The following is a 26,363-nucleotide window of genomic DNA, read 5'->3' on the forward strand; positions in this document are numbered from 1 at the left end:
AAGATCAAGACATTTTTACACTGGGAGTATCTAAAGCCCATGTTATTATGTACTTACAATGATTGATGTCAATCTTCGTTACAAATTTATTTTTGGAGTCAACTTCTTTCTCTCCTTAATTGTTGTCTTTCTTTGTGAATTTTAAAAGCCTTTAGAAAAAGTTATATCATTAAGCTTACTTCATAATTGTGAATTTAAAAAACAATTTTAGAAAAGACCAATAATTATATTTCTCTGTAACCTAACTTGTATGGAATAGTTTTATCTGTATTATGCATTTCTAGGATTGTCACAAGTTATTTTTTTAAGGGACTATATTAGCCATTCTTGAAAGGTTGTTTTGTTTTTTGTGGTTTTTTTTTGGTAGAAGGAATATTTGTGTTTGTGAAGGTTAGCAGAGGCTGGCTGTGCTGGAAGTGACTGCAGTGCCTTTTGATTATTCATGGACAGTAATAGAAGGCACTTAAAAAGAACAATGAAATTGCTTATTTTTGTGATGGGCCATCTGTTGAATTGTTTTGTGCAACAATTGCACAATAGTATCTATGTCATATCATTCTATTTTCAACAGCAGCTGATTATGTCTCACTGGCTACTTGTCCTTATTTCTAAAGTCCCATGACCATTTAAAGTCACCTTTCCAGGGACCTTTGCCAGAAAGGTATTAGAAATCTCAAACAGCCTGTGTATTTTATTATTATTATTTTTTTCATCTCTCTTTTTTGGGGGGGGTTGGGAAACGGGTGGAAAGTGGAGGAGGGTGTTGGTCATGTTAGTTCTAATTAATTAGACTTCCTAAATGTTTAGGACAATTATCTATGCTTTCCACCTGTAGTTCTATAAAAGAAGTTATCATAGAACCATTTGGTAATTTGTGTAGAAATGATAGGCTTGCAAAAAGAAGAGTCAAGTTTAAAAGGCTGCTATACAGTGTTTCATGATTTTAATTATCTACTCTTTTCTTCATGATGATAATTAGAATTTTTCTCTTGGAATTTACTTCCATCTTAAAAAAAAGATGATCCATTAGCAAATTTGTTAGAGCAGAAGTGAAATTAAAATAAAACAAATATGTTGTTGTCAATAGGTCACTGACATTGCTGATGCCATGATTCTGAAACAGCTTTTTGAAAATCTGTTCAAAAACGGGGTCGTCGTTGTGGCAACATCCAACAGGCCACCGGAAGGTAAAAACAAACATTGTGCTAGTCTCATCCAATTAGGTGGAAACTAACAAGCTTTTAAAAATCCATAATTTTGTACTAAATTTATTGTGTTAGTAAATCTGATGACTTTGCTTATTACTAGTTTTATAACTGGCTTAATCTGAAAAATCAGTTGGTATTTGTATTTGAAAAGTTATATATTCTTAGCAAGCTAAATCCAGTTGATTCCCAGGTTTGGTGCACTTGCTGTTTTTTTGTGTTTTTTTCCCCTAAATATTAGATATGTCATATGTGCTTATAAAAAAAATGCAGGCCTTTTGGACTGCTTTTTATGGGCCATGAAAGAAACTCAACTAAATGAAAGACAAAACTCATAATTAAATTTTAGAAAAAGAACGAAAACTTCCTTGCATGAATAGTTTCTAATACTTCACTTAAATTATCATTTCTAAAAAAGCACTTGTGGCTTATTAAGAAAGTACTTACAAATTAAAATACAAGTAATATTTAGATTAAAAACAAGTTTAAAATCTTGCATCTTTCAGCCCATCATGTGCTCAGTTAAAGGTCTAAGAAACCACAAATATTTCCTGAGAGATTTAATGGGAACATCTTTCTGCCTGGAGTGCTGTTTCTCCAGATACCTGCATGGCTAAGCCCTCACCTCCTTTGTCTTTGCTCAGAAGTTACATTGCCAGTGAAGCCTAGACTTGTCTCCCTGAACCTGCAACACATCCCTTTCTTCTTGGTACTACTTCCCTTTACCCTGCTCTCTTTTTTACCCATAGCACTATGGATCTACCATATAATTTACTGATTTATTTATTTATAGTTTATTATCTGTTCCCTTCCAGGATACAAAAGCTTCATGAGGGCAGTGATTTGTATCTCTTCTGTTCTCAAATGTGTTCTCAGCACCTATAACAGTGTCTTACACATAGATGGTTCTCAGTAAATAGTCTTAGAATGAACACTGGATGGTTGCATGTTTTAAAAAGATCTCTCTGGCTGCAGGATTGAGAATAGAGTGTGGGTATGGGGTTTCAGAGTTAGAAGTAAGGAGACCATTTAGGAGACTATGGCAACAATCCCAAGGGGAGGTAATGCAGGAGTAAAGTGATGAGAAGAGGGTAGGTTCTGATATACTGTATAGGCAGAGTCAGCAGGATTTACTGATGGAATGGATCTAGGGTATGACAAAAGAGAGAGGGATCAAGAGTAACTCAAAGGTTTTGGCCTGAGCAATTGGAAGGATGAAGTTGCTGTTTACTGAGATGGGGAAGACTACAGAAAAAGCAGATTTGGGTAGGGAGGTGGAGGTAGGGGTTTCTGTGGTGACAAGGGGGATGCATATGAGAATTTGGACTTCATTGGAAAAGTCTGGGCTGGAGATGTACATTTGGAAGTCATCAGTCTTAAAGGAGGCAGGAAAGAGCAGCTGGTGAGGTAGGAGGAGAACCAGGAGAGTGTCAAGCGAGGAAAAGAAAAGTAGTAACAAAAGGATTGATGAATACTTCTGTTAAATGCTGCTACAAGCTGAAATGAGGTTGAGAATTAACCATTGCAATTAGTAACATGGAATTCATTAGTGAGTCTGAAAAGAGTAATGTCATAGTGGGAACTTTTTTTTTAAAGTAAGTGCCACATTGATGGCATATATTGAATTTAAAATTGCTAACAGACCAAGATCTTACTATGTAGCCTGCTGTGAAACTAGGTCTCTCTCATTCTGTTTGTGTAGTGAATTTCTTTTTCTTCATATCACATTTCAACTTATTAGTCTATGTTGTGCCATTTTATTGATTTTTATTGAAGTATTTTTTATTTTTGTTTTTTGTTTTTATTTATTTTTGTTTTGCAAATGGAGTATGTTTGAAGTATTTTTGAAGTATGATTCTAACATAATTTTTTTTGGCTATCCCTACTATGACATTTATACATTTGATAATCATATTTATATATCTTTAGCCATTCCTTAATTAAAATGTGTAAATCAGATAGGACTAAATTAAGTTACTTGTTGCATACCACTGGAGGCCTTGTCTTAGGAAGACATCAATTAACTAATCACCACTTTTTGGATCCAGTTATCCAAACAATTATAGTTATACCTCATCCATTGTACTACAAAAGAATTATGAGTGATTTTGCAGATGTACTTATTAAAATCCATATAATGTTATATACAGCATTCTTGTGATTAACTAGTGTTAGCAACCCTATGAGCCAAGGGAGTGAGCTTTTTAATATTAGATCTTCTATCTAGGTGGAAGTGAAGCTTGTCTCTACGACAGCTGACATGTTGATTTGACAGTGGCATCAGTATTACCTTTAGACATTCAGTGACAAGCTATGCTCATAAATAGCAAAGAGCTAGAACAATTTTGGAAGCCCTGTAGCAAAGACTGCTGAAAGGATAATTAGGCTGCTTAGACTATGGCAGTGTGGTTAACTAACTGAGAAAGGACAGCCACCAGGAGGGGTAAAGGAATATTTTGCAGCTCCTAGCTTTGTAGGAGTGAACAAAGCTACTGGTGTATCGGGGTAACCTGCAGAAATCTGAGCTGGAGCCACCCTTCTGGAGAAGACTGAAAGTTCAAGATGCGGAATTGCAAAAACTGGACAAACTTAGAGAAAGCCTTTTCTAAATATAAACTGTGGAAGGAATGGGATGCTTGTCATAGACCAGGTTTTTTAGCCACAGCAGACAATCATCATAAATAACTTAATATTTTAATGTAATGAAGATGATGTATATGTGTGTGTGTGCATGTGTGTGTATATAATTTTATTCATGGAGAAAAAGACTCAGAGAGACTAAGCATATCAGGAAAAGGTAGAACTATAAGACGAAGAATGGAGCAGGGATTGCCAAGGTTCGGGGGGAGGAGGTGTTTGACTACAAAAGGGCAGCTTCAGGATGCAACTGCTGCATCCTAATTATAGTGGTGGTTACATGTGCTAAAAACATAGAACTGTAGGCCAAAAAAAGTTACATATTATATGTAAATTAAAAACAAATCACATGGATAGTGAATGACAGAACAAAGACTAGAACTTAGGTTTTGTGACTCTTTTTACGCATTGTTTTCGATCTTTTTGCCTTATGGTCATCACTGATCTCTGTCTATCCTGTCCCAGAGAAAGAATGTCCTTTTATTAAAACAGCAACTCAAAGTACTACATTAGAAAAAGGTAGGGAGGGGGAGAAGAAAAAAAAGAAGAGTGTCCTCTTTTCCAGCCATCAAAATGCATTCACCTTTTTTTTTTTTTTTTTTTTTGAGACAGAGCCTCGCTCTGTTGCCCAGACTGGGGTGCAGTGGTGCGATCTCGGTTCACTGCAACCTCTGCTTCCTGGGTTCATGCGGTTCTCCTGCTTCAGTCTCCCAAGTAGCTGGGATTACAGGCACCTGCCACCTCGTCCAGCTAATTTTTTGTATTTTTAGTAGAGACAGTGTTTCACCATGTTGGCCAGGCTGGTCTTGAACTCCTGACCTCAGGTAATACACCTGCCTTGGCCTCCCAAAGTGCTGGGATTACAGTGTGAGCTACCGCGCCCAGCCCCAGATCAATCAATCAATCTATCTATCTATCTATCTATCTATCCATCCATCCATCTTTTAAAATAGAAGCAACTTCTTAGACTGCTACAAGAGCTGGCAGAGGGTTGAGGCAAAGCCGAGTGGCTGGAGATAGAATGACCCATTTGAGGTAGCCAGTGGGGCTAGAGTGGAGAGTGAGGGGGAGAAGGATGCAGTAAAGTACAAGTTGAATCTGTAGAGGTAAGAGCTACACCTTGTAGCAATAATAAGGATTTTGGATTTTATTCTAAGAGAAACGCTAAGCCATTGAAGCTTATCTTAAGCAGGGACTGACGTGATCTGAGTTGGAAATACCCTTCTGGCTGTAGTTTGGAGAATAGGTTACTAGATGGGGTATAGTAATATGTTGCATGCAGGGAGACATATTAGGAAGCTGTTGTAGCACACTAGACAAGAAATGAATATACTTTGGTATAAGGGTATAAGGCAGTGATTCTCAACGAGGGGCCTCTTTTGCTCACCAGGGAATATTTGGTAACACCCGAGACATTTTTGGCTCTCTCACCTGGTGGGAGAGGGCTGCTACTGGCATCTAGTAGGTAAAGGCCAGGAATATAGCCAAAGTATCCTATAATGTAACCCCTGCAACAAAGAATTATGTAGCCAAAAATGTCAGTAGTGCCTAAGTTAAGAAACCCAGGTACAAGGTGATGGCAATGGATATGGAGAGAAGGATAGATTTGAGAGAGATTTAGGAGGTGAAGTAGACAGCACTTGGATATAGGTTAGATACTGGGGAAAAAGGAAAGGACACTTTCTAACTTTCTGAGTTGTACAGCTGGGTAAGTGGTGTGTCTGCCATTCAACAGAGACAAAAAACTAGCGGTTAGGAGTCTAGAAAATAATGCCTGATGGAGAAGAACACACATATTTTTTTTTCTCTATTAATCCTTTAGCCCCTCTGTTTAATTCCTTCTGCTTCATTCATCTCATTCCCTCCATTTCTACTTATAATGCTTCAATTTCCTGGGCAAGAATGGATGGTTGTTGGTGATGGGGGCTACAATCATAGCCTAATCAGTTAATAATTTATTGTTTATAATAACTTAATTTATTGTGAATTTATAGACAAATTAACTTTAATTTTAATATAAAATTGTGAGGAATATTTACTCATTATTAATTTTAATAGAAAATAATTGGTGGTCATGTAAAGCAACACCAAGTTTAGGAACCTAAGAGAGTAAATAACTCTGGAGTGGAGTGTCTCGGAAGGTCTTGTAGAAGAGAAGGGGAAGTTATACTTGAGGCGGGTGGAGGGAATAAGGGACCAAAGACTGCTGTCCTGCACTTCACTGTTTTTTCTAGCTCTAACTTCCAGTTCATGCCTTGTTTGGGTCCAAGGCCTCACCCTCTGTACACCATGCAGCTGTTAAAACCCCAAATCAGTGTCCGCTTGTGATTACTACTTTATTTTTTGTTTTGTATTGTTTTATTTTTGTTTTGTTTTGTGACAGTCTTGCTCTGTCACCCAGACTGGAGTGCCGTGGTGCAATACCGCTACAAGACACTAGAAATGTTGTTTAAAATAAACTAAACAGGCTGGACGTGATGGCTCATGCTTATAATCCCAGCCTTTTGGGAGGCCTAGGCAGGAAAATTGCTTGAGCGCAGGAGTTTGAGACTAGCCTGAGCAACATAATGAGAGCCTATCTGTACAAAAAATTTAAAATTAGTTGGGCACGGTGGCGAGTGGTACTGCTCACTGCATCCTCGACCTCCTGAGCCCAAGTGATCCTTCTGCCTCAGCCTTGTGAGTAGCTTGGACTACCAGGCTCAGCAAAGTTTTAAATTTTTTGTGGATCTCCCTCTGTTGCCCAGGCTGGTCTCAGACTTCTGTGCTCAAACTATTCTCCTGCCTTAGCCTCCCAAAATGTTGGGATTATAGGCTTGAGTCCATGTGCCTGGCATGATTACTACTTTAGTTTTTAGCTTTCTCTTTGTTTTTTGGTCTCTAGGGATTTTCCTTTCTGGCAGTCTCAAAATGTTTATTAAATTTAATTAATCAATTAATTACTTTATTTTTAGAGACAGGGTCTTGCTCTGACCCAGGCTGAAGTGCAGGGGTGTGATTATAGCTCACTGTAACCTTGAATGCCTGGGCTCAAACCATCCTCCTGCCTCAGCCTCCTGAGTTGCCAGGACTACAGGCATGTACCACTGTGCTCAACTAGTTTTTAATTTTTTTTTTGTAGAGTTAGGGTCTCGTTATGTTGCCTAGGCTAGTCTCAGACTCCTGGGCTCAAGCAATTCTCCCTCCTAGGCCTCCCAAAAGGCTGGGATTATAAGCATGAGCCATCATGCCCAGCCTGTTTAGTTTATTTTAAATAACATTTCTAGTGTATGTATGTATATATATATATTTCACTTTATATAAATTCACTTTTTTCATTTATTTCAAATATGTGATGACATAACTATAAAATTAACATTTGGTTATTTTCTTTATTTTCTTCACCTCCTTGGTTATATGTATTCGTAGGCATTTTTTGTGTGTATGGCTATTACAAATGGGATTGCATTCTTAATTTGGCTCTCAGTTTGAATGTTATTGGTGTATAGAAATGCTACTGATTTTTATATATTGATTTTGGTACCCTGAAACTTTCCTGAAGTTGTTTATCAGTTCCAGGAGACTTTTGATGGAATCTTTAGAGTTTTCAAGGTATAGAATCATACTGTCTGTGAAGAAAGCTAGTTTGATTTCTCCTTTTCCAATTTAGATTGCTTTTATTTCTTCCTCTTGCCTGATTGCTCTGGCTAGCACTTCCAGTATATGAATAGGAGTGGTGAGAGTGGGCATCCTTTCTTACTCCATTTCTCAAAGGGAATGCTTCCAGTTTTTGCCCATTTAGTATGATGTTGGCTATGGGTTTGTCGTAGATGGCTCTTATTATTTTTTAGGTGTGTTCCTGCAATGTCTAGTTTCTTGAGGGTTTTTATCATGAAAGGATGTTGGATTTTATTGAAAGCTTTTTCTGCATCTATTGAGATTATTCTATGGTTTTTGTTTTTAATTCTGTTTATGTGGTGAATCACATTTATTGATTTGTGTGTGTTGAACCAACCTCGCATCCCAGGACCGAGGCTTATTTGACTATGGTGAATTAACTTTTTGGTGTATTGTTGAATTCAGTTTTCTAGTATTTTTTTGAGGATTTTGGATCTATGTCCATCGGATATCAGCCTTTTCATTGTGTCTTTGCCAGGTTTTGGTACTAGGGTGATACTGGCTTTGTAGAATGAGTTAAGGAGGAGTCTCTCCTCAGTTTTTTGAAATAGTTTCAGTAGAATTGGTACCGGCTCTTCTTTGTATGTCTGGTAGAATTTGGCTGTGAATCCATCTCTGGTCTAGGGCTTTTTTGGATTAGTAGTTTTTAAATTATTGATTCAATTTTGGAACTCGATATTGGTCTGTTTGGTGTTTCAATTCTTTCTGATTCAATCTTGGGAGACTGTATGTTTCCAGGAATTAATCCATTTCCTCTAGATTTTCTAGTTTGTGTGTGTAGAGGTGTTCGTATTAGTCTCTGAGGATCTTTTGTTTTTCTATGGGATTGGTTGGAATGTCACCTTTGTCATTTCTGATTGTGCTTATTTGGATTTTCTCTCTCTTTTTCTTTTTTAATCTAGCTGGCAGTCTATAGATCTTGTTTATCCTTTCAAAGAACCAACTTTTGGTTTCGCTGATTCTTTGTGTGGATTTTTGAGTCTCAATTTTGTTCAGTTGTGCTCTGATTTTATTTCTTTTCTTCTGCTAGCTTGGGGTTAGTTTGTTCTTGTTTTGTCTAGTTCTTCTAGGTGTGATGTTAGATTGTTGATTTGAAATCTTTCTTTTTGAGGTAGGCATTTAGTGCTGTAACCTTTTTTCTTAACACTGCTTTTGCTATATCCCAGAGATTTTGGGATATTGTGTCTTTGTTTTTATTTATTTCAAAGAATCTTTTGATTTCAGCCTTGATTTTATTGTTTACCCCAAAGTCATTCAGGAGCAAGTTGTTTAATTTCCATGTAATTGTGTGGTTTTGAGAGATCTTCTTGGTATTGATTTCTATTTTTATTCTACTGTGGTCTAAGAGTACGGTTGATATGATTTTGATTTTTAAAAAATTTATCAAGACTTATGTTATGATTGAGCATGTGGTTAATCTTGGAGTATGTTCTGTGTGCAGATGAGAAGACTGTATATTCTGTGGTTGATATATAGAGTGTTCTGTACATATCTATTAGTCCAGTTGGTCAACTGTTAAGTCCAGAATTTCTTTGTTAATTTTCTGCCTTCATGATCTAATCCTGTCAGTGGGGCATTGAAGTCCCTTACTATTATTGTGTGGTTATCTAAGTCTTTTTGTAAGTGTATAAGTACTTGTTTTATGAATCTAGATGCTCCAATGTTGGATACATATATATTTAGGATAGTTAAGTTTTATTGAATATAACCCTTTATCATTATGTAATACCCTTCTTTGTAAAACATTGTTGGTTTAAAGTCTATTTAATCTGATAATAAGATTTTTTTTCTGCCTTTTTTTTTTGTTTTCTTTTTGCATGGTAGATCTTTCTCCACCCCTTTACTTGGAGCCTATGGGTGTTATTACATGTGAGATGGGTCTTTTGAAGACAACAGATGGATGGGTCTTGTTTCTTTATCCAACTTGCCACTCTTTGCCTTGTAAGTGGGGCATTTAGACCATTTACATTCAAGGTTAATATTGATATGTGAAGTTATGATCCTATTGTGAAATTGTTAGCTGTTTGCTTTGTAGTTTCTATTGTTTTTTTTCTTTATAGGGTCTGTGGACTATGTACTTAAGTGTGTTTTTGTGGTAGCGGGTATCATTCTTTTGTTTCCATATTTAGGACTCCCTTAAGGATCTGTTGTAAGGCTACTCTAGTAGTAACACATTCCTTTGGCACTTGCTTGTCTGGAAACGATTTTATTTCTTCTTTGCTATGAAACTTAGTTTGGCAGGATATGAAATTCTTGGTTGGAGTTTCTTTACTTTAAGAATGCTGATAATCGGCTGCCAGTCTCTCCTGGTTTGCAAGGTTCCGGCTGGCAAGTCCGCTGTTAGCCTGATGGGGTTCCTTTTGTACATGATCTGCCCTTTTTCTCTAGCCGCCTTTAAGATTTTTTCTTTAGCATTGACCTTGGACAGTATGGTGACTATATATGTCTTGGTGATGTTCATTTTGAATATAGTATCTTGCAGGTGTTCTCTGGATTTCTTGTATCTGGATGTCTACCTCCCTGGCAAGATAAGGAAAGTTTCCTTTTTTTTTTTTTTTTTTGACATTTTTCACAAATTTATTTATCCATGTTCTAAGGACTAGGGAAGTTTTCTTGAATTATTGCCTCAAGTGTATTTTCCAAGTGGTTTGCTTTTTCTCCTTCTCTCTCAGGAATGTTAATAATTTGAAGGTTTGGTTGCTCTACATAATCCCACATTTCTGAAATAATTTGCTTATTTTACTTATTTTTAAAAATTCTTTTTTTTTTTTGGTCAGATTGGGTTCATTCAAAAGACCAGTCTTGAAGTCCTGAAATTCTTTCTTCTGCTTGGTCCAGTCCATTTATAAAGCTTTCAATTTTATTTTGAAATTCCTTAAGCGAGTTTTTTAATTCTAGAGGCTCTGATTGATTTCTTTTTAAGATGTTTATCTCTTCATTTCCTGGATTGCTTTAGAAGTTTCTTTTCTCGATTTTTAACTTTGTCTTGGATCTCTGTGAGCTTCCTTGCAAGCGTGCTTTGAAGTTTTTTTTTTTTTTTTTTTTTTGATACAGAGTCTCACTCTGATGCCCAGGCTGGAATGCAGTCATATAATCTCGGCTTACTACAACCTCCATCTCCCAGGTTCAAGTGATTCTCCTGCCTCAGCTTCCCAGTAGCTGGGATTACAGGCACATGCCACCACACCCAGCTAATTTTTGTATTTTTAGTAGAGATGGGCTTTCACCATATTGGCCAGGCTGATCTCGAACTCCTGACCTCAGGTGATCTGGCCGCCTTGGCCTCCTGAAGTGCTGGGACTACAGGTTCACACCACACCTGGCCTATGCTTTGAGTTCCTTATCTGTTATTTCTGAGTTTCTATTTTGGTTAGGGACCATTGCTGGAGATCTAGAGAAATTTTTTGGTGGTGTCACTACCTTCAGCTTTTTCATGGTGCCAGAATTCTTGTGCTGGTTCCTTCTCATCTAGAGACATTGGCACTTCTGATTTTTGTAATTATTTTCATGCAGGTAGGATTTTTTTTCTTTTTCTTTCTTTCCCTATAATGTTGTTGTTATTGTTATTATTATTATTAATTTTTCTTTCCTTTCCCTTTTCCCTGCTTGCCTAGGGGATGTGACTGTAGAGAATGCTTGGTAAGATCTTTTGGCTTTGCTTGAACAGCCCTATGCTGCTGCTGCTGCTCTTCTCCTTCTCCTCCTTCTTCTTCTTTTTTTTTTGGAGATAGAGTCTCACTTAGTCACCCAGGCTGGATTGCGGAGTGCAGTGGCCCAATCTTGGCTCACTACCACCTCCTCCTCCCAGGTCCAAGCAATTCTCTTGCCTCAGCCTCCTGAGTAGCTGGGATTGCAGGCACCCACTACCATGCCTGGCTAAGTTTTGTATTTTTAGTAGAGACAGGGTTTCACCTTGTTTGCCAGACTGGTCTCGAACTCCTGACCTCAAGTGATCTGTCCACCTTAGCCTCCCAAGCCCCCAAGGTTGCTGGAATTACAGGCATGAGCCACTGCGACCAGCTACCTTATGTACTTCTTTCAGCATTTTTTTTTTAAATCTTTTTTATTATGCTTTAAGTTCTAGGGTACATGTGCGCAACGTGCAGGTTTGTTACATATTTTCAGCATGTTTTATATTGGGCTGTGAAGTTTGTCTTACAAGCCTGTAGATGGCACTTACAGGTGAGAGCCAGCTACAACCAGTGTGTTTGGGTATATACTTGATCCTTGTTTACTGGCAGAAGCTCTCTGTTGCTCCAGGCGATTAGCTGATTTGTAGAACACACAGTGGTCTGCACTCCTTGTTCAGCCCTGGTCGTGACAGGGGTTGGGAGGGTGGCATTGGGAGACATGAAGGGCAGAGGCAGACCTGGCGAATCTGCCTGCAGGTCCCCTGATGGTAGACACAAGCACTAGTGCCAAGGGAGAATCCAGTGGGTGACCATGAGGTACCCAAAGGTTTTCCTAGGTGTGGAGCTGGGAAACCTGCTCAGCTCCAAGTTCTCTGCATGAGGATGAGAGGATGGCCTAAGCTCCTAATCCAGGAGAGTGGTTGCTCCAGTTGCCTGGCGAGCTGCCTGGACATGGACCAGAGAGGGTCTTGCTGCACTATGATCTATGCCCAGGAAGCATGGGGCAGCTTAGGCTGCTGAACCAGATGAGAGGGTGCTCTGAATGCCTGGATATCTGTCTGGTTGTGAGGCAGAGGGGGACTCTCTGCACCAGACTCTCTGCAAAGGAAGAGTGGGGCAGGTCAAGCTGCCAATCCAAGTGAGTAATGCTCCAAATGCCTGGAGATATGCCTGGGCATGGAGCAGAGAGGGCCCCCATGCACCAAGAGCTCTACACAGGAGGGCTGGGGCAACTTAGGCTGCTGGACCAAGCATGCAGTGCTCTGAATGCCTGGAGATCTTCCTGGGCATGTAACAGAGAGGGTCCCCCTGCACCAGGATCTCTGTACAGGAAGGCTGGGGCAGCTTAGGCTGCTGAACCCGGCAAACAGGTATTCCAAATCCTGGAGATCTGCCTAGGTGTGGAGCAGAGAGAGCCTCACAGCATCACAGTCTATGTCCAGGAACGGTGGGGTGGCTCAGGCTACTGGTTCAGGCAAGTACATATTCCAAATGCCTAGATTTCTGCCTGGGGTTGGAAGAGAGAGGGTCCCGCTGTACCATGATCTCAGGGAGGCAGGGTGGGGCACCCAGTGATGGCACACGCAGATCAGTTGCAGGTTTCTGTGCTGGCCCTGGCTTCAAGTCTCACCACCCAGGAGAAACTGCAGCTGTAGCAGCTCTCTTCCGTGCCAGACTTGTGACAGGGGAGAGCACAATTCCAGCACCTACTGCTGAAGCACTTTCCACAGTTCTGGATATGGAGGCTGCCTATCCAACTCTGGAGCAGGTGTTCCAATCCCTGGCCTGAGACTAAAATGCCCGTACAGCCATGCTGCAGGTCACCCAAGAATGGCCCAGATTAAAAATGGTGTCCTGCTCTCAGTCTCAGATCTGGGAAAATGCCTGCAGCTTTTCCCAGTGTCTTTCCTTCACAGTGTCTCCGATCCTCTCCTCAAGTTAACTACAGGGCTTGGGAGAAGCAAAATGCTCTCCCTTGGCCTGGGTTGCTTGGATTCCCAGTGGCAAGGTGAGTCACAGAGGGAGGCTTCATCCTTTCTCACGTACTGGGGATTCACTCACCTTTGTCAGCTGGATGCTATCATGGGGGCTGTTTTCTGGCATTCTCCTCCCTGGGTTCTGGGTTGTCCTTTATGATTCCAGTAGATTTCCATTTTCCTCCTTGAATTAAAACTCACAGAGTTGATCTTTATGTACTATCTTGCCATTTCCAAGGGTCCGAGGCATGCTGAAAGCCGCTAATCCACCATCTTGGAAAAAAACCAACCGAAAACACTCATTTTATATTTCATGGGACAATCTGGTTAAGGCTCTTGAACCTGAAATAAAGAGGATCTTGGATCAGATCCATAGGAATAGGACATTATTTGAAAAGTTTCAGATAAAATATACGCAGAGGCCGGGCGCGGTGGCTCAAGCCTGTAATCCCAGCACTTTGGGAGGCCGAGGCGGGTGGATCACGAGGTCAGGAGATCGAGACTATCCTGGCTAACATGGTGAAACCCCGTCTCTACTAAAAATACAAAAAACTAGCCGGGCGTGGTGGCGGGCGCCTGTAGTCTCAGCTACTTGGGAGGCTGAGGTGGGAGAATGGCGTGAACCCGGGAGGCGGAGCTTGCAGTGAGCCGAGATCACGCCACTGCACTCCAGCCTGGGAGACACAGCGAGACTCCGTCTCAAAAAAAAAAAAAAAAAAAAAAAAAAAAAAAAATATATATATATATATATATATATATATATATATATATACGCAGAGAGAGTTTGTGTTTAATTTCTTATTTTTATAAAGCTTCAAGTAAATTATTCATTTAGCAATTTTGTCATTTAGGTAAATATTTTAATGTCTACATACAAGTAAATACATTTTTACTTTTCTTTCTTTTTTTTTTTTTTTAATCGGAAGAGACTTGGATTATGATTTTTACTTTTCAAAGATTCTAGTGTCGGGGCTGGGTGCGTTTGCACATGTCTGTCATCCTAGCTACTTGTGAGGCTGAGGCAGGAGAATCGCTTGAGTCCAGGAGTTCAAGGCTACATGAGCTACAATCATGCCTGTGAATAGCCACTGACTGTAGCCTGGATAACATAGGAAGACCTTGTCTCTGGGGAAAAAAAAAAAATATATATGTATATATATATATATACACACACACACACACACATATATATATACACACACACACACACACACACACACACCCATATATATATCGTGTCCAGTCATCAGAATAGCTAGAAACAAAAATCCATGATTTAAAATTTCACATACGTGTCTCTCACATTTTAGGTACTGCAGTAAAGTGTTGTTAATTTCATGACATTCCAATAGGGAAATATAATAAGACTGTTTTAAGTGGATGAAGACTCTGACAACAAATTAATAATAGATTTGTAGGTTCAATTAGTTAAAAATTTGAAATTAAATTAGTAGTTCAACTTGAGACATTTACTCAATCAAAAATAGAAATACATTTTTATGGGGTAATAGACTACATAAATTGAAATGACTCTGCTTCTTTGGCAGATTGACACAAGGTGCTAAAAATGTCCCAGACTGACTGACCCTAGAACCATCAGAGCAGTGAACTTTGGAGTTTCTGGGTTTTATTCTTTTTTTTTTGTGATGGAGCTTTGTTCTTGTTGTCTACGCTGGAGTGCAATGGCACAATCTCGGCTCACTGCAACCTCTGCCTCCGGGGTTTAAGCAATTCTCCTGCCTCAGCCTCCTGAGTACCTGGGATTACAGGCATGCGCCACCATGCCTGACTAATTTTATATTTTTAGTAGAGACAGGGTTTCCCCATGTTGGTCAGGCTGGTCTTGAACTCCCGACCTCAGGTGATCCACCCGCCTCGGCTTCCCAAAGTGCTGGGATTACAGGTGTGAGCCACCGCGCCCAGCTATTCACTGTTTATTATAATGAAAATGCATTAGATAGCATTCAAATGTCAAAAATAATACTATTTTTCTTAGATTATCAGGCAACACATTATGTGATTCCTACTCAGACCAGCATATTCATACTAAATAAAAGACTGAATATCACTAGAAAGTTGGCTAACAGTTATAGGTATGCACATACACACACATATTAATTTTAATTTATTATTTTAATGCTTCTAGGGGGAAAAATACAATGGTCATCACCTTAAAGGCTGACAAAGCATCTGGCAAAATTCAACATCCTTTCTTCATAGAATAACTTCGTAAAATATAAGTAGATGAATAGTTTCTTAATATGAATACCAAATATATGTATCTTAGTTAAAAAGTCTGAATTATGCTTAGCAGGGAAACTATGGAGGCATTTCTGCCACAGTTATGAACACATCCAGGATGACACTGATTACTTTTTAAAATTGAACTGAAGTACAGACAGATTATGACAGCAACTAGATGGAAAGTGAAGGAAACTAGGTAAAAGCCACGTATCTTGATTGCAGAGTTGCACCAAAATTAGACCTTGTTCAAGATTATATACACTTGCTTAAGAAAATACCCTAATATGAGAATGACAAAAGATACTGCAGCAATAAATCTAATTCTTAAAAGGTGAAAGAAGCTGAGTGCCGTGGTTTATGCCTGTAATCCCATCACTTTGGGAGGCAAGGCGGGCAGATCACTTGAGGCCAGGAGTTGGAGACCAGCTTGGCCCACATGATAAAACCCTGTCTCTACTAAAAATACAAAAAAAAACTGTGGTGGACACCTGTAATTCCAGCTACTCAGGAAACTGAAGCATGAGAATTGTTTGAACCCAGGAGGCGGAGGTTGTGGTGAACCGAGATCAGGCCACTACACTCCAGCCTGGGCAACAGAGTGAGAGTCTGTCTCAGTAAATAAATAAATACATAAATAAAATAAAATAAAAAAGGTGAAAGAATAACATCCTTTTACAGATGATCTACTAGAGCAAAGAGAAGTATGTTTTAGGAATTTTTTGTTTTATATTATTCAAAAATCAGGAAAACATAGACTCTTCAATACAGATGATCCAAGTTGAGAAAAGACAACAGATTGAGCTGAAAACTGATTTACTGAGATCAGCTGTGATAAAAGAAAGCAAAATGAGATAAAAGAGATTAAATTAATTAAAATTAAATAAATTAAAATTTGCAGTAGAAGTACTAAGCTGTAGACTTAAAACTGAAGAAAATAAAATCAGTGATGTAGGAAAACTAACATAAGAAGCTCCGCCAGAATACAGAAGTAGAATAATAGAATGATGAAGAAAGGAAATAAGTCCTTTGGTTATAAATGATAATTTTGTTCCCTTTGCAGGGAGAGTTTACAGTCTTGAAGGGCAGTGTCATCAGTTGTAACACTGGTAATTGGGGACAGATACAGTCAAGTATTTTAGAATTTAAAATATGCCTTCTGCTTTTCAGATTACTTGAAAATCTTTTCTACAAAAGTAGAAAAGATGAAAGATCAAAGAAAAAATATTTCTTAGAGCAAAAGCTAGAAAACAGCAAAAAAGTATGAACAAAAAGTGTGAAACAAGATCAGGTATTTCACTGACAGGGAATATAAATGGGTTAAGTTCCCTATTAAAAACTAAAACCTCTTCAGTGTATGTAAGGCCATAGCCAAATGATCTTTCTGCAGGTAACAATGATAAATTCTGAGTAAAATACTCTACACAACTATGTGAAGGTCCTGGAGAGTAAAAAAAAAAAAAAAAAAAAAGAGGCTGGCAGATTCTTGAGGAAAGACAACACTTGGAAGAATGTCCAGGAGAGTTTCCTGTTTTTTAATACCAGCCTCAGGGCAGGGTGAAATCAGTGCTGCATTGATACCTGCTATTCTCATAGAAAATCTAGTCTTTCTGGCCTGAAAAACCAGATGATAGAGTTTGCAGTAAGAAACTGCTGCTGGAAATGAGAAATGGATCCCAGAGAGAACTAGAATGGTATAGCCCGAGGTTCTGTGTGTAACCCCTGCCCAAATCTCTGACTGACTTCTGAACCATGCATGTGCAGGGCAGACTAACAGCTTCCCAACTAGGGGTAGGTCTAGAACTGAGATTTGAGTTGCTGCCCAAGAGAAGAATTTGTAGTTTGAATCCAAGCAAGGTAATTTCCTACTAAAGCAAAAATGTCAACAGTCTTCAGTGAAGAAAATGAAATTCACAGTATAACATTTACAAGGTCCAGGATACAATCCAAAATTGAAAATGAGGAAAATGTGTCCCATTCTGAAGACAAAAAGCAGTTAACAGAGACTAACCCCAATGTGAACTGGATTAGGAGACAACTACTTTAAAGCAGCTGGGGAAGCAATTACTAGGAAAGGGTGAGGTAAAGAAAATATGTTCAGAATGAGTGAAAAGATAAGAAATCTCAGCAGACAACTGAAATCATAAAAAATGTACATTCTAGAACTATAACATATAATATATAAAAATTCACTTGATGGGCTTAATAGCAGAATGGAGATAACAGAGGAAAGGTTCAAATAACTTAAAATTATCCAATGTAAAGAATAGAAAGAAAATGATTAGAAGAAAATAAACAGAGCCTTAGGAATGTGAGGAACTGTACAAGCTTATAACGTATTTCCAGTTAGAATCCCAGAAGACAAAGAGGGAGAGAATGAGGCAGAAACACTTTTGAAAAAACAATGACTGAAAAATTTCCAAATCTGGAACACATAAATTTATAGATTCCAGAAACTTAGTGAACTTAAAGCAGAATAAATTAGGTACCCTGTAGTAAAACTGCTAAAAACCTAAGGTAAAGAGCAAATCTAGAAAGCAACCAGAGAAAACATGACACATTAAATATGGAGGTGTTGGGAACAGGCCCCCAAAATCTGGCCGTAAAGTGGCCCAAAACTGGCCATAAACAAAATCTCTGCAGCACTGTGGCACGTTCGTGGTGGCCATGACGCCCACACTGAAGGTCGTGGGTGTACTGGACTGAGGGCAAGGAACACCTGGCCCACCCAGGGCGGAAAACCGCTTAAGGCGTTCTTAAACCACAAACGATAGCATGAGCGATCTGTGCCTTAAGGACATGTTCCTGCTTCAAGTAACTAGCCAGACCCATCTCTTTATTTCAGCCCATCCCTTTATTTCCCATAAGGAATACTTTTAGTTAATCTATAATCTATAGAAACAATGCTTATCACTGTCTTGCTGTCAGTAAATATGTGGGTAAATCTCTGTTCGAGGCTCTCAGCTCTGAAGGGTGTGAGACCCCTGATTTCCCACTCCACACACTATATTTCTGTGTGTGTGTGTTTAATTTCTCTAGCGCCGCTGGGTTAGGGTCTCCACAGCCAAGCTGGTCTCGGCATGGAGGAACGATGACTGGGAACTGGTGACTTCCGTTAGAAACTTTGGAGGTCAGAGACAGTGGAACATCTTTAAATTGTTGAGAGGAAGAAACCATCAATTTAGTAATCTTATTCTAGAACTTCCTGTGAGAATGAAGACAGTAGCTCACACCTGTAATCCCAGTGCTTTGGGAGGCTGAGGCAGGGGGATTGCTTGGGGCTAGGAGTTTAAGACCTGCCTAGCCCATCTAGAGCAACATCGTGAAACCCCATCTCTACAAGACATTTTAAAAAAATTAGCTGGTGTGGTGGCACATGCCTGTAGTGGGAGCTTCTCAGGAGGCTGAGGTTGGGGGATCACTTGAGCCCACAAGTTTGAGGCTGCAGTGAGCTGTAATTGTGCCACAGCACTCTAGCCTGGGCAATAGAATGAGACTCTGTCTCTCAAATAACTAAGTAAATAAATAAAAGAATGAAGGCAAAATAAAGACATTCTAAAATTAAAAAGAAAAATGCCTCTCCTGGGCACAGAGGCTCATGCCTGTAATCTCAGCACTTTGGGAGGCCGAGGCAGGTGGATCACCTGAGGTCAGGAGTTCGAGACCAAACTGGCCAACATGGTGAAACCCTGTCTCTGGCCGGGCGCGGTGGCTCAAGCCTGTAATCCCAGCACTTTGGGAGGCCGAGACGGGCGGATCACGAGGTCAGGAGATCGAGACCATCCTGGCTAACACGGTGAAACCCCGTCTCTACTACAAAATACAAAAAAACTAGCCAGGCAAGGTGGCGGGCGCCTGTAGTCCCAGCTACTCGGGAGGCTGAGGCAGGAGAATGGCATAAACCTGGGAGACAGAGCTTGCAGTGAGCTGAGATCCGGCCACTGTACTCCAGCCTGGGTGACAGAGTGAGACTCCGTCTCAAAAAAAAAAAAAAAAAAAAAAAAAAAAGAAACCCTGTCTCTACCAAAAATACAAAATTAGATGGACATCTTGGTGCATACCTGTAATCCCAGCTATTTGAGGGGCTGAGGCAGGAGAATCGCTTGAACCTGGGAGGCGGAGGTTGCAGTGAGCCAAGATTGTGCCATTGCACTCCAGCCTGGGCAAAAAGAGTGAAACTCTATCTCAAAAAAAAAAAAAAAAAAAAAAAAAAAGAAAAAGAAAAGAAAAGAAAAGTACCTAAGAGAATTTATCACCAACAAACCTGTACTACAAGAGATTCCAAAACTTGTTCTTCAGGTAGAAGGAAAATGATGGATGGGTACTTCAATGATGAAGAAGTGAAATACATCAGAAATGAAAATGGTGAATATTGGGGTAAATATAAGCACTAATTTTTTCTCTTAGTTTCTTTAAAATATAGTTGATTGTTTTACATAAAATTATAGTGTTGTCTTACAGAGTTTATGGTGTATGTAGGTATGATACACGTGACACCAGTAGCAGAAAGGGGGATGTTTAGATGGTTCTATACGAATGCAGTATTTCTACATTTTTTTGAAGTGATATTATATTCTAAGTAGAGCATGAAAAGCTAAGGATGTATATTGTAATCACAGAACAGCAACTAAAATAAAGGCTGATAGATTAAATTAAAAAGGAATTTTAAAATGTATTCAAATAATCTAAAAAAAGGTAGGCAAAAAGTAAAAGAAGGGACAAAAAGAAAACAAATAATAAAATCATGGACCTAAATATTAAATGTTAATGAACTAAACATTCCAATTAAAGGTTAGAGATTATCAGAACAAATTTTAAAAATACCAAGAGATATACTTTAAAAATACACAGATAGATTGAAAGCAGTTGTATGCAAAAAGATATGGCATCCAAACAGTCATGATACAAAGGCTAACATGGATGTATTAGTGCCATATTAAATAAACTTCAGAAAAAGCTGGGCCTCTCTTTCACAGCAAAGATGGATTCTGAGGCAGACGGGGAGGTCAGCTTCCCAGGGTGGCTTCCCAAGGTGGTGCAGGCAGTGGCCACACCATGGTCTGCCTCAGATGCTGAGGCAGGCCTGTGTGACTGCCAGTGGGTAGGCCATGGTGAGTGGAGAAAACAGGCACTTGTCCCCTCTGCATGCCCTGCACATACACCTGGGCTGTGGGCCCCACCAGCAGATGCTTGTGCAGGGCTCAGCCTTTCCCTCGTTGGTTTCTGGCAGCACTAGGCCTGTGTCCCTTATTCCTGGGCCACAGTGCTAAAGTTTGTCTTCTATGGATTAGGTTGTAGATAAATCAAGTGTTGTATGGTGGCTTGTGGAAGACAATTTTGATTCTAAGATCATTTCAACAACCATTAGCTTCAGCTATAATCATTTCTGGTATCAAAAAGAAGAAATATTTTCAACATTAAGGAATTGATTAAATGATTTTTAATTTTTTTTCTTTCTTGTATCAAGGGACAAGTCATAGATTAAAAAATTTTTGACAGCAAGCCCTATCTAATTTTATAGTTGACAAATGTGTGCTATTATCACAAAGGAGAAGTCAGAGAAAGATGCTACAGACTGTGCCAATTCATTCATACAATTTTTCTTTTTCTTTTTTTTTTTTTTGAGATGGAGTCTCACTCTGTTCGCTCAGGCTGGAGTGCAGTGGCTCGATCTCGGCTCACTGCAACCTCCACCTCCCGGGTTCACGCCATTCTCCTGCCTCAGCCTCCCAAGGAGCTGGGACTACAGGCGCCCGCCACCACACCCGGCTAAATTTTTGTATTTTTAGTAGAGACAGGGTTTCACCATGTTAGACAGGATGGTCTTGATCTCCTGACCTCGTGATCTGCCCGCCTCGGCCTCCCAAAGTGCTGGGATTACAGGCGTGAGCCACCACCCCTGGCCACAATTTTTCTGTAGTTCAAAAACCACAATATCTCACATTGTCTAGCAGCTAAAAATTTTTTTTTAAATTTTAGTTTAAGAAAAGCAAAAGACCACAATGAACTTAAATGAACTCTTTAAAGAAATTAGTTAAATAATTCCATCCACTCACACTAACACCCCATCTGGTAGTAAGGCCTTTAGACTCCAAAGACAATCTAGAGGCAAAGTGGAAGCTATTGTTGGCTAAGCCTCAGTCATTCACACTTCATAATGAAATAGATAGTTTTAAAAGTTGACAGGAGGATTCTGGTCACTGCCATTAGTTTGTACATGGGTTTTGGGTCTTGTTCACACACAAAGGATTCCCAGAAACGTCTAAGTTTTGTTCTCTTGTTGAAGACTGTAGTCATGATATTTAAGTCCATTGAATTCTATTATATAAAGAATCTCTGGTGCGAAAAACTACATCATTGGTGTTTGACCTTACTGAAAGTAAATATGTAAGTATATGGATGGTAGTGTTTTTGTATTCAAATTTTATGGAGCATTTTATAAAGAGAAAATTAGGGTCAGGTGCAGTGGCTTATGCCTATAATCTCAACACCTTGGGAGGCCAAGGCGGGAGGATTGCTTAAGATCAGGAGTTTGAGACTAGCCTGGGCAACATGGCAACATCTCTCAACACACACACACTTTAGCACTTTCATGGTTCTAAAAAAAAAAAAAAAAAAAAAAGATCTTCTGGAGCCTATCATTTCCTTAGATTCCCATTACCTGTTATAGGCCATTGTACTATTTAAAACCAGGGGCCAGGAACAGTGCCTCATGCCTGTAATTCCAGCACTTTGAGGGGCCAAGGTGGGTGGATCACTTCAGCCCAGGAGTTCAAGACCAGCCTGGGCAACATGGCAAAACCCTGTCTCTACAAACAACTAGCCCAGTGTGGTGGCGTGTACCTGTAATACCAGCTAGTAGGGAGGCTGAGGTGGGAGAATCATCTGAGCTCAGGAAGTCGAGGCTGCAGTGAGCCATTGCACTCCAGCCTGGGTGACAGAGTGACACCCTGTCTCAAAAAAAAAAAAAAAAAAAAAAAAAGTAGGATATCTAAAGTGGAGGGTTGACAATTATTATTTGAATACAAAATTGAATTTATAGGACTATGTATTTGTAGGACTGATGGAAAGAATTTCATCTTTCTGCCATCTCTAAAGCAGTTTCCATTGAAAATATTCACCAGGGATGCATGCAGTCAGTTAACATCAACAATAGATCACCCTGACTTTTCTTTTTGATGTTTTAGTTTGTGTGTCAACAAACGCATTACAAGTTGAGCATCCCTAATCTGAAAATCTGAAATCTGAAATGCTCCAAAATCTGAAACATTTTAAGGGCTGACATAACACCACAAGTGGAAAATTCCATACCTGACCTCATGTGACAGGTTGCAGTCAAAACGCTGTGATGGGCCTATTGAAGGACTAGAGCAGTGTGTATTCCTAACAAAGCAAGAAATCATATCACTTTATAAAATCAAAGAGAGCCTTCGAAGACAAAAATTATTGTTAATTAGTCAGATGACTCTGGAGAAACTTCTTTAAAAAGTTTTTTATTTCCATAGGTTTTTGTGGAACAGGTGGTATTTGGCTACGTGAGTAAGTTCTGTAATGGTGATTTGTAAGATTTTGGTGCACCCATCACCCAAGCAGTATACACTGAACCCAATTTGCAGTCTTTTTTCCCTCACCCCCCTCCCACCCTTTCCCCCAGGTCCCCAAAGTTCACTGTATCATTCTTATGCCTTTGCATCCTCATAGCTTAACTCCTACTTATGAGTGAGAACATACAATGTTTGGTTTTCCATTCCTGAGTTACTTCACTTGGAATAATAATCTTTAGTTCCATCCAGGTTGCTGCAAAAGTCATTTGTTCCTTTTTATGGCTGAGTAGTATTCCGTCGTATACACACACCACAATTTTTTTAATCCATTTGTTGATTGATGGGCGTTTGGGTTGGGCTGGTTCCGTATTTTTGCAATTGTGAATTGTGCTGCTATAAACATGCGTGTGCAGGTATCTTTTTTGTATAACGATCTCTTTTCCTCTGGTTGGATACCCAAGAGTGGGATTGCTGGATCAAGTGGAATTTCTACTGTTAATTCTTTAAGGAATCTTCACACTGTTTTCCATAGTGGTTGTACTAGTTTACATTCCCACCAACTGTGTAGAAATGTTCCTTTTTCACTGTATCCACACCAACATCTATTATTCTTTGATTTTTTGATTATGACCATTCTTGCGGGAGTAAGGTGGTATTGCATTGTGGTTTTGATTTGCATTTCCCTGATCATTAGTGACGTTGAGCATTTTTTCATATGTTTGTTGGCCATTTGTGTATCTCCTTTTGAGAATTGTCTATTCATGTACTTAGCCCATTTTTTGATGGGATTATTTATTTTTTTCTTGCCAACTTGTTTGAGTTCCTTGTAGATTCTGGATATCAGTCCTTTGTCAGATGTATAAATTGTGAAGATTTTCTCCCACTCTGTGGGTTGTCTGTTTATTCTGCTGACTGTTCCTTTTGCTGTGCAGAAGCTCTTTAGTTAAGTTCCACCTATTTATCTTTGTTTTTATTGCATTTGCTTTTGGTTTCTTGGTCATGAAGTCTTTGTCTAAGCCAATGTCTACAAGGGTTTTTTTTTGATGTTATCTTCTGGAATTTTTTGGATGAAACATTTTAAAAAGCCATCCAACAGAATGCATTTCTAGAGGATGCACTTCTTGGTCCCTCAACTGCTTCTGATGTCTTTTCTCACCTAAAAAATAATAATAATAAAAATACAGTGTACAGGACAAGGCTCAACATTGTAGGTAGAGACTGAAAGCCTGCCATTGTTAATGTTGTTTGCAACCAGTATAGGTGTTCTGATGATGCTACCATGCTGCTTACTTACCATGAACACATTATTTTTTCATTATATTAATGATGTCATGTTTTTTCCTGTTGAGTACTTATATGTGAACAAGTATAAGAAAATGATTGCTGTGCTTGCTTTGGAAGCACATATATTAAAATTGAAATGATACAGAGAAGATTAGCATGGCCTCTGCACAAGGGTAAGTTTTATTTAAAAGATGTAAAATTTTTTTAAAAAGAAAATGATTGCTTATTGGTAGCATATAAAGACAGGAATGATGGTGATGCTTAACAACCACAGATTGTCCTCACGGGTGGCAGAGATAGTGATGCCTTCGCTTTCTGATCGTTAAATGTACACAGTCTTTGTTTCATGCACAAAATTATTCAAAATGTTATATAAAATTACTTTTAGGTGATGTATATAAGTGATATATGGAACATAAGTGAATTTTGTGTTTAGACTTGGGTCTTACTTATTATGATTTGTGTACAGTGCCTAGCAAATTGTGTGGCTTCTAGTAGGTGTTCTGTAAATCTTGGTTCCTCTTTTTATCTGTTGTCTTCAGCACTCGTTTCAGTGAAGACATAGTAGAATTCATCGATGTGTATTGAACTGAGTATCAATCTATAATATAGTATCACATGGGAACATTTAATGAGCTGTACTACCTACAGATTTAGTAAAATGTTGTTTGAACTTTAGTTCTTTTAAAAGAAGCTATTTCAGCAACAGCTGCTTAAATAGTCTATAGGTTCTCTTTTCTTTTAGTCTGTAATACAATAAGAATCTCCTAGAAGGATAAATCAAATTGGTTCCATGAAACCATAAAATTATTGTGTGATAATTTATAGGAAACCTCCTTTAATGACATGCTTTAAAAGTTTTTCTTACTTTAAATCGATATGTGTATGTATAAGTAAGCATTATTCAGCTTCTTGATTTGACACTTGGATTTTTAAGGAAAAGATCTTCATATCCATGTACATTTCCAAAATATTTATTTAGGTACTTGTAATTACTTTAAAAATCCTCTTTGCTTGTGTTTCATCTGTAGGTATTATAGCTATTCACTGTTGAGAATTTAGAGGTACTTACACCATTTTTTACAAAATGAATGTTCTGTAATTCTAGTATTCTGTTTTACATGACCAAGTGCTCATTTCACTCTGTTTAGAGAGATGATGAAGAAATCATAGTCAAGAACTCCTGAATTTTAAAATAGTATTTAGTAATGACAAATGTTGATATAAATGTATTATGAAATCTTTATGTGTAAGAAAAATAATATTAAACAGCTAATATTAAACATTTTGGTGGCTAAATAACATTTCAAGAGATGGATCTATTGCATTGATAATTAGCATGATATTTGAATTACAAAAACCTTTTAATTTAATGAGTATGGTCCCTTTTCACTTGTGTTCTATAAAAACCTAAAGGTTTTTAAGCCAAATGATTTCTGTTTAGAATTCTGTTTAGAATACACTTCTCAGAGCATAAAGTTTTGGATTATATATCCTTGTACAGGCTGATTTTTTTAAAAGTTCGTCCTTTAAAAAATTAAGTCTCTAAGACTTAAAGGCATTGGTATTCTATTTTAACTTTGTTGATGAGTGGAAATCTTTTAATGAAGAATATTACAAGTGGGCCTTTACATTTCTCATTTTGATTAACATATTAAAAGGTGCATACTTGTTAAACTACATCTCAGAGCCTTATACATCCATAAAAAAGATGTTATTCTACAAAAAGGACCAAAGCGTTACCTTCACGTAGATGAACTTTCATTCGTGTAATATGTTAGTTTTAATTCTATAACATTGTGCTCTTTAATAATCACTGATGATATGTATGGCTTATTTCCCAAAATTTTAAAGGGCTTATTGAAATATAGTTGATGTATTATAGGCTGCACATAGTTAAAGGATATAGTTTTAAAAATACTGACATATGTATACCTTCATGAGACCATTGCCACAACTAATAGAGTGAACATTTCTATCACCCCCAAAAGTTTCCTCTTGCCCTTTTTTTCCTCTCTCTCTTCTTCCCTTCCCCTTCCCTTCCCTTCCTTTTTCTCTTCTCTCTCCCCTCTCCTCTCTCTCCTCTCTCTCCTCACTCTTCTCTTCTCTTCTCTTCTCTTCTCTTCTCTTCTCTTCTCTTCTCTTCTCTTCTTTTCTCTTCTTTTCTCTTCACTCTGTTGCCCAGAC

General features: G+C 38.6%; 1 protein-coding gene and 1 non-coding gene across 14 annotated transcripts in view; both read left to right on the plus strand.

Annotated features, from left to right (window-relative positions):
- The window catches only part of AFG1L (AFG1 like ATPase), a 218,242-nt gene that overhangs the window by 73,591 nt on the left and 118,288 nt on the right, over nt 1-26,363 (plus strand). For 11 of the 13 annotated variants that reach the window (XR_012433334.1, XR_012433331.1, XR_012433333.1 and 8 more), the window contains one exon: nt 1,088-1,187. The exons of the other annotated variants lie outside the window; for them this stretch is intronic. Coding sequence is in view for 6 of the 11 variants with exons in the window: in XM_065543205.2 (XP_065399277.1) it covers nt 1,088-1,187 (100 nt within the window). In the remaining 5 variants the exon portion in view is untranslated. The remainder of the gene's footprint in view (nt 1-1,087; nt 1,188-26,363) is intronic. 13 annotated transcript variants of the gene reach the window in all.
- Nucleotides 24,278-24,382, plus strand: LOC123573138 (U6 spliceosomal RNA). The gene has a single exon (XR_006697887.1). It is a non-coding gene; the product is annotated as a U6 spliceosomal RNA (small nuclear RNA).

This window comes from Macaca fascicularis, chromosome 4 (assembly GCF_037993035.2).
Source record: "Macaca fascicularis isolate 582-1 chromosome 4, T2T-MFA8v1.1".
NCBI lineage: Eukaryota > Metazoa > Chordata > Mammalia > Primates > Cercopithecidae > Macaca > Macaca fascicularis.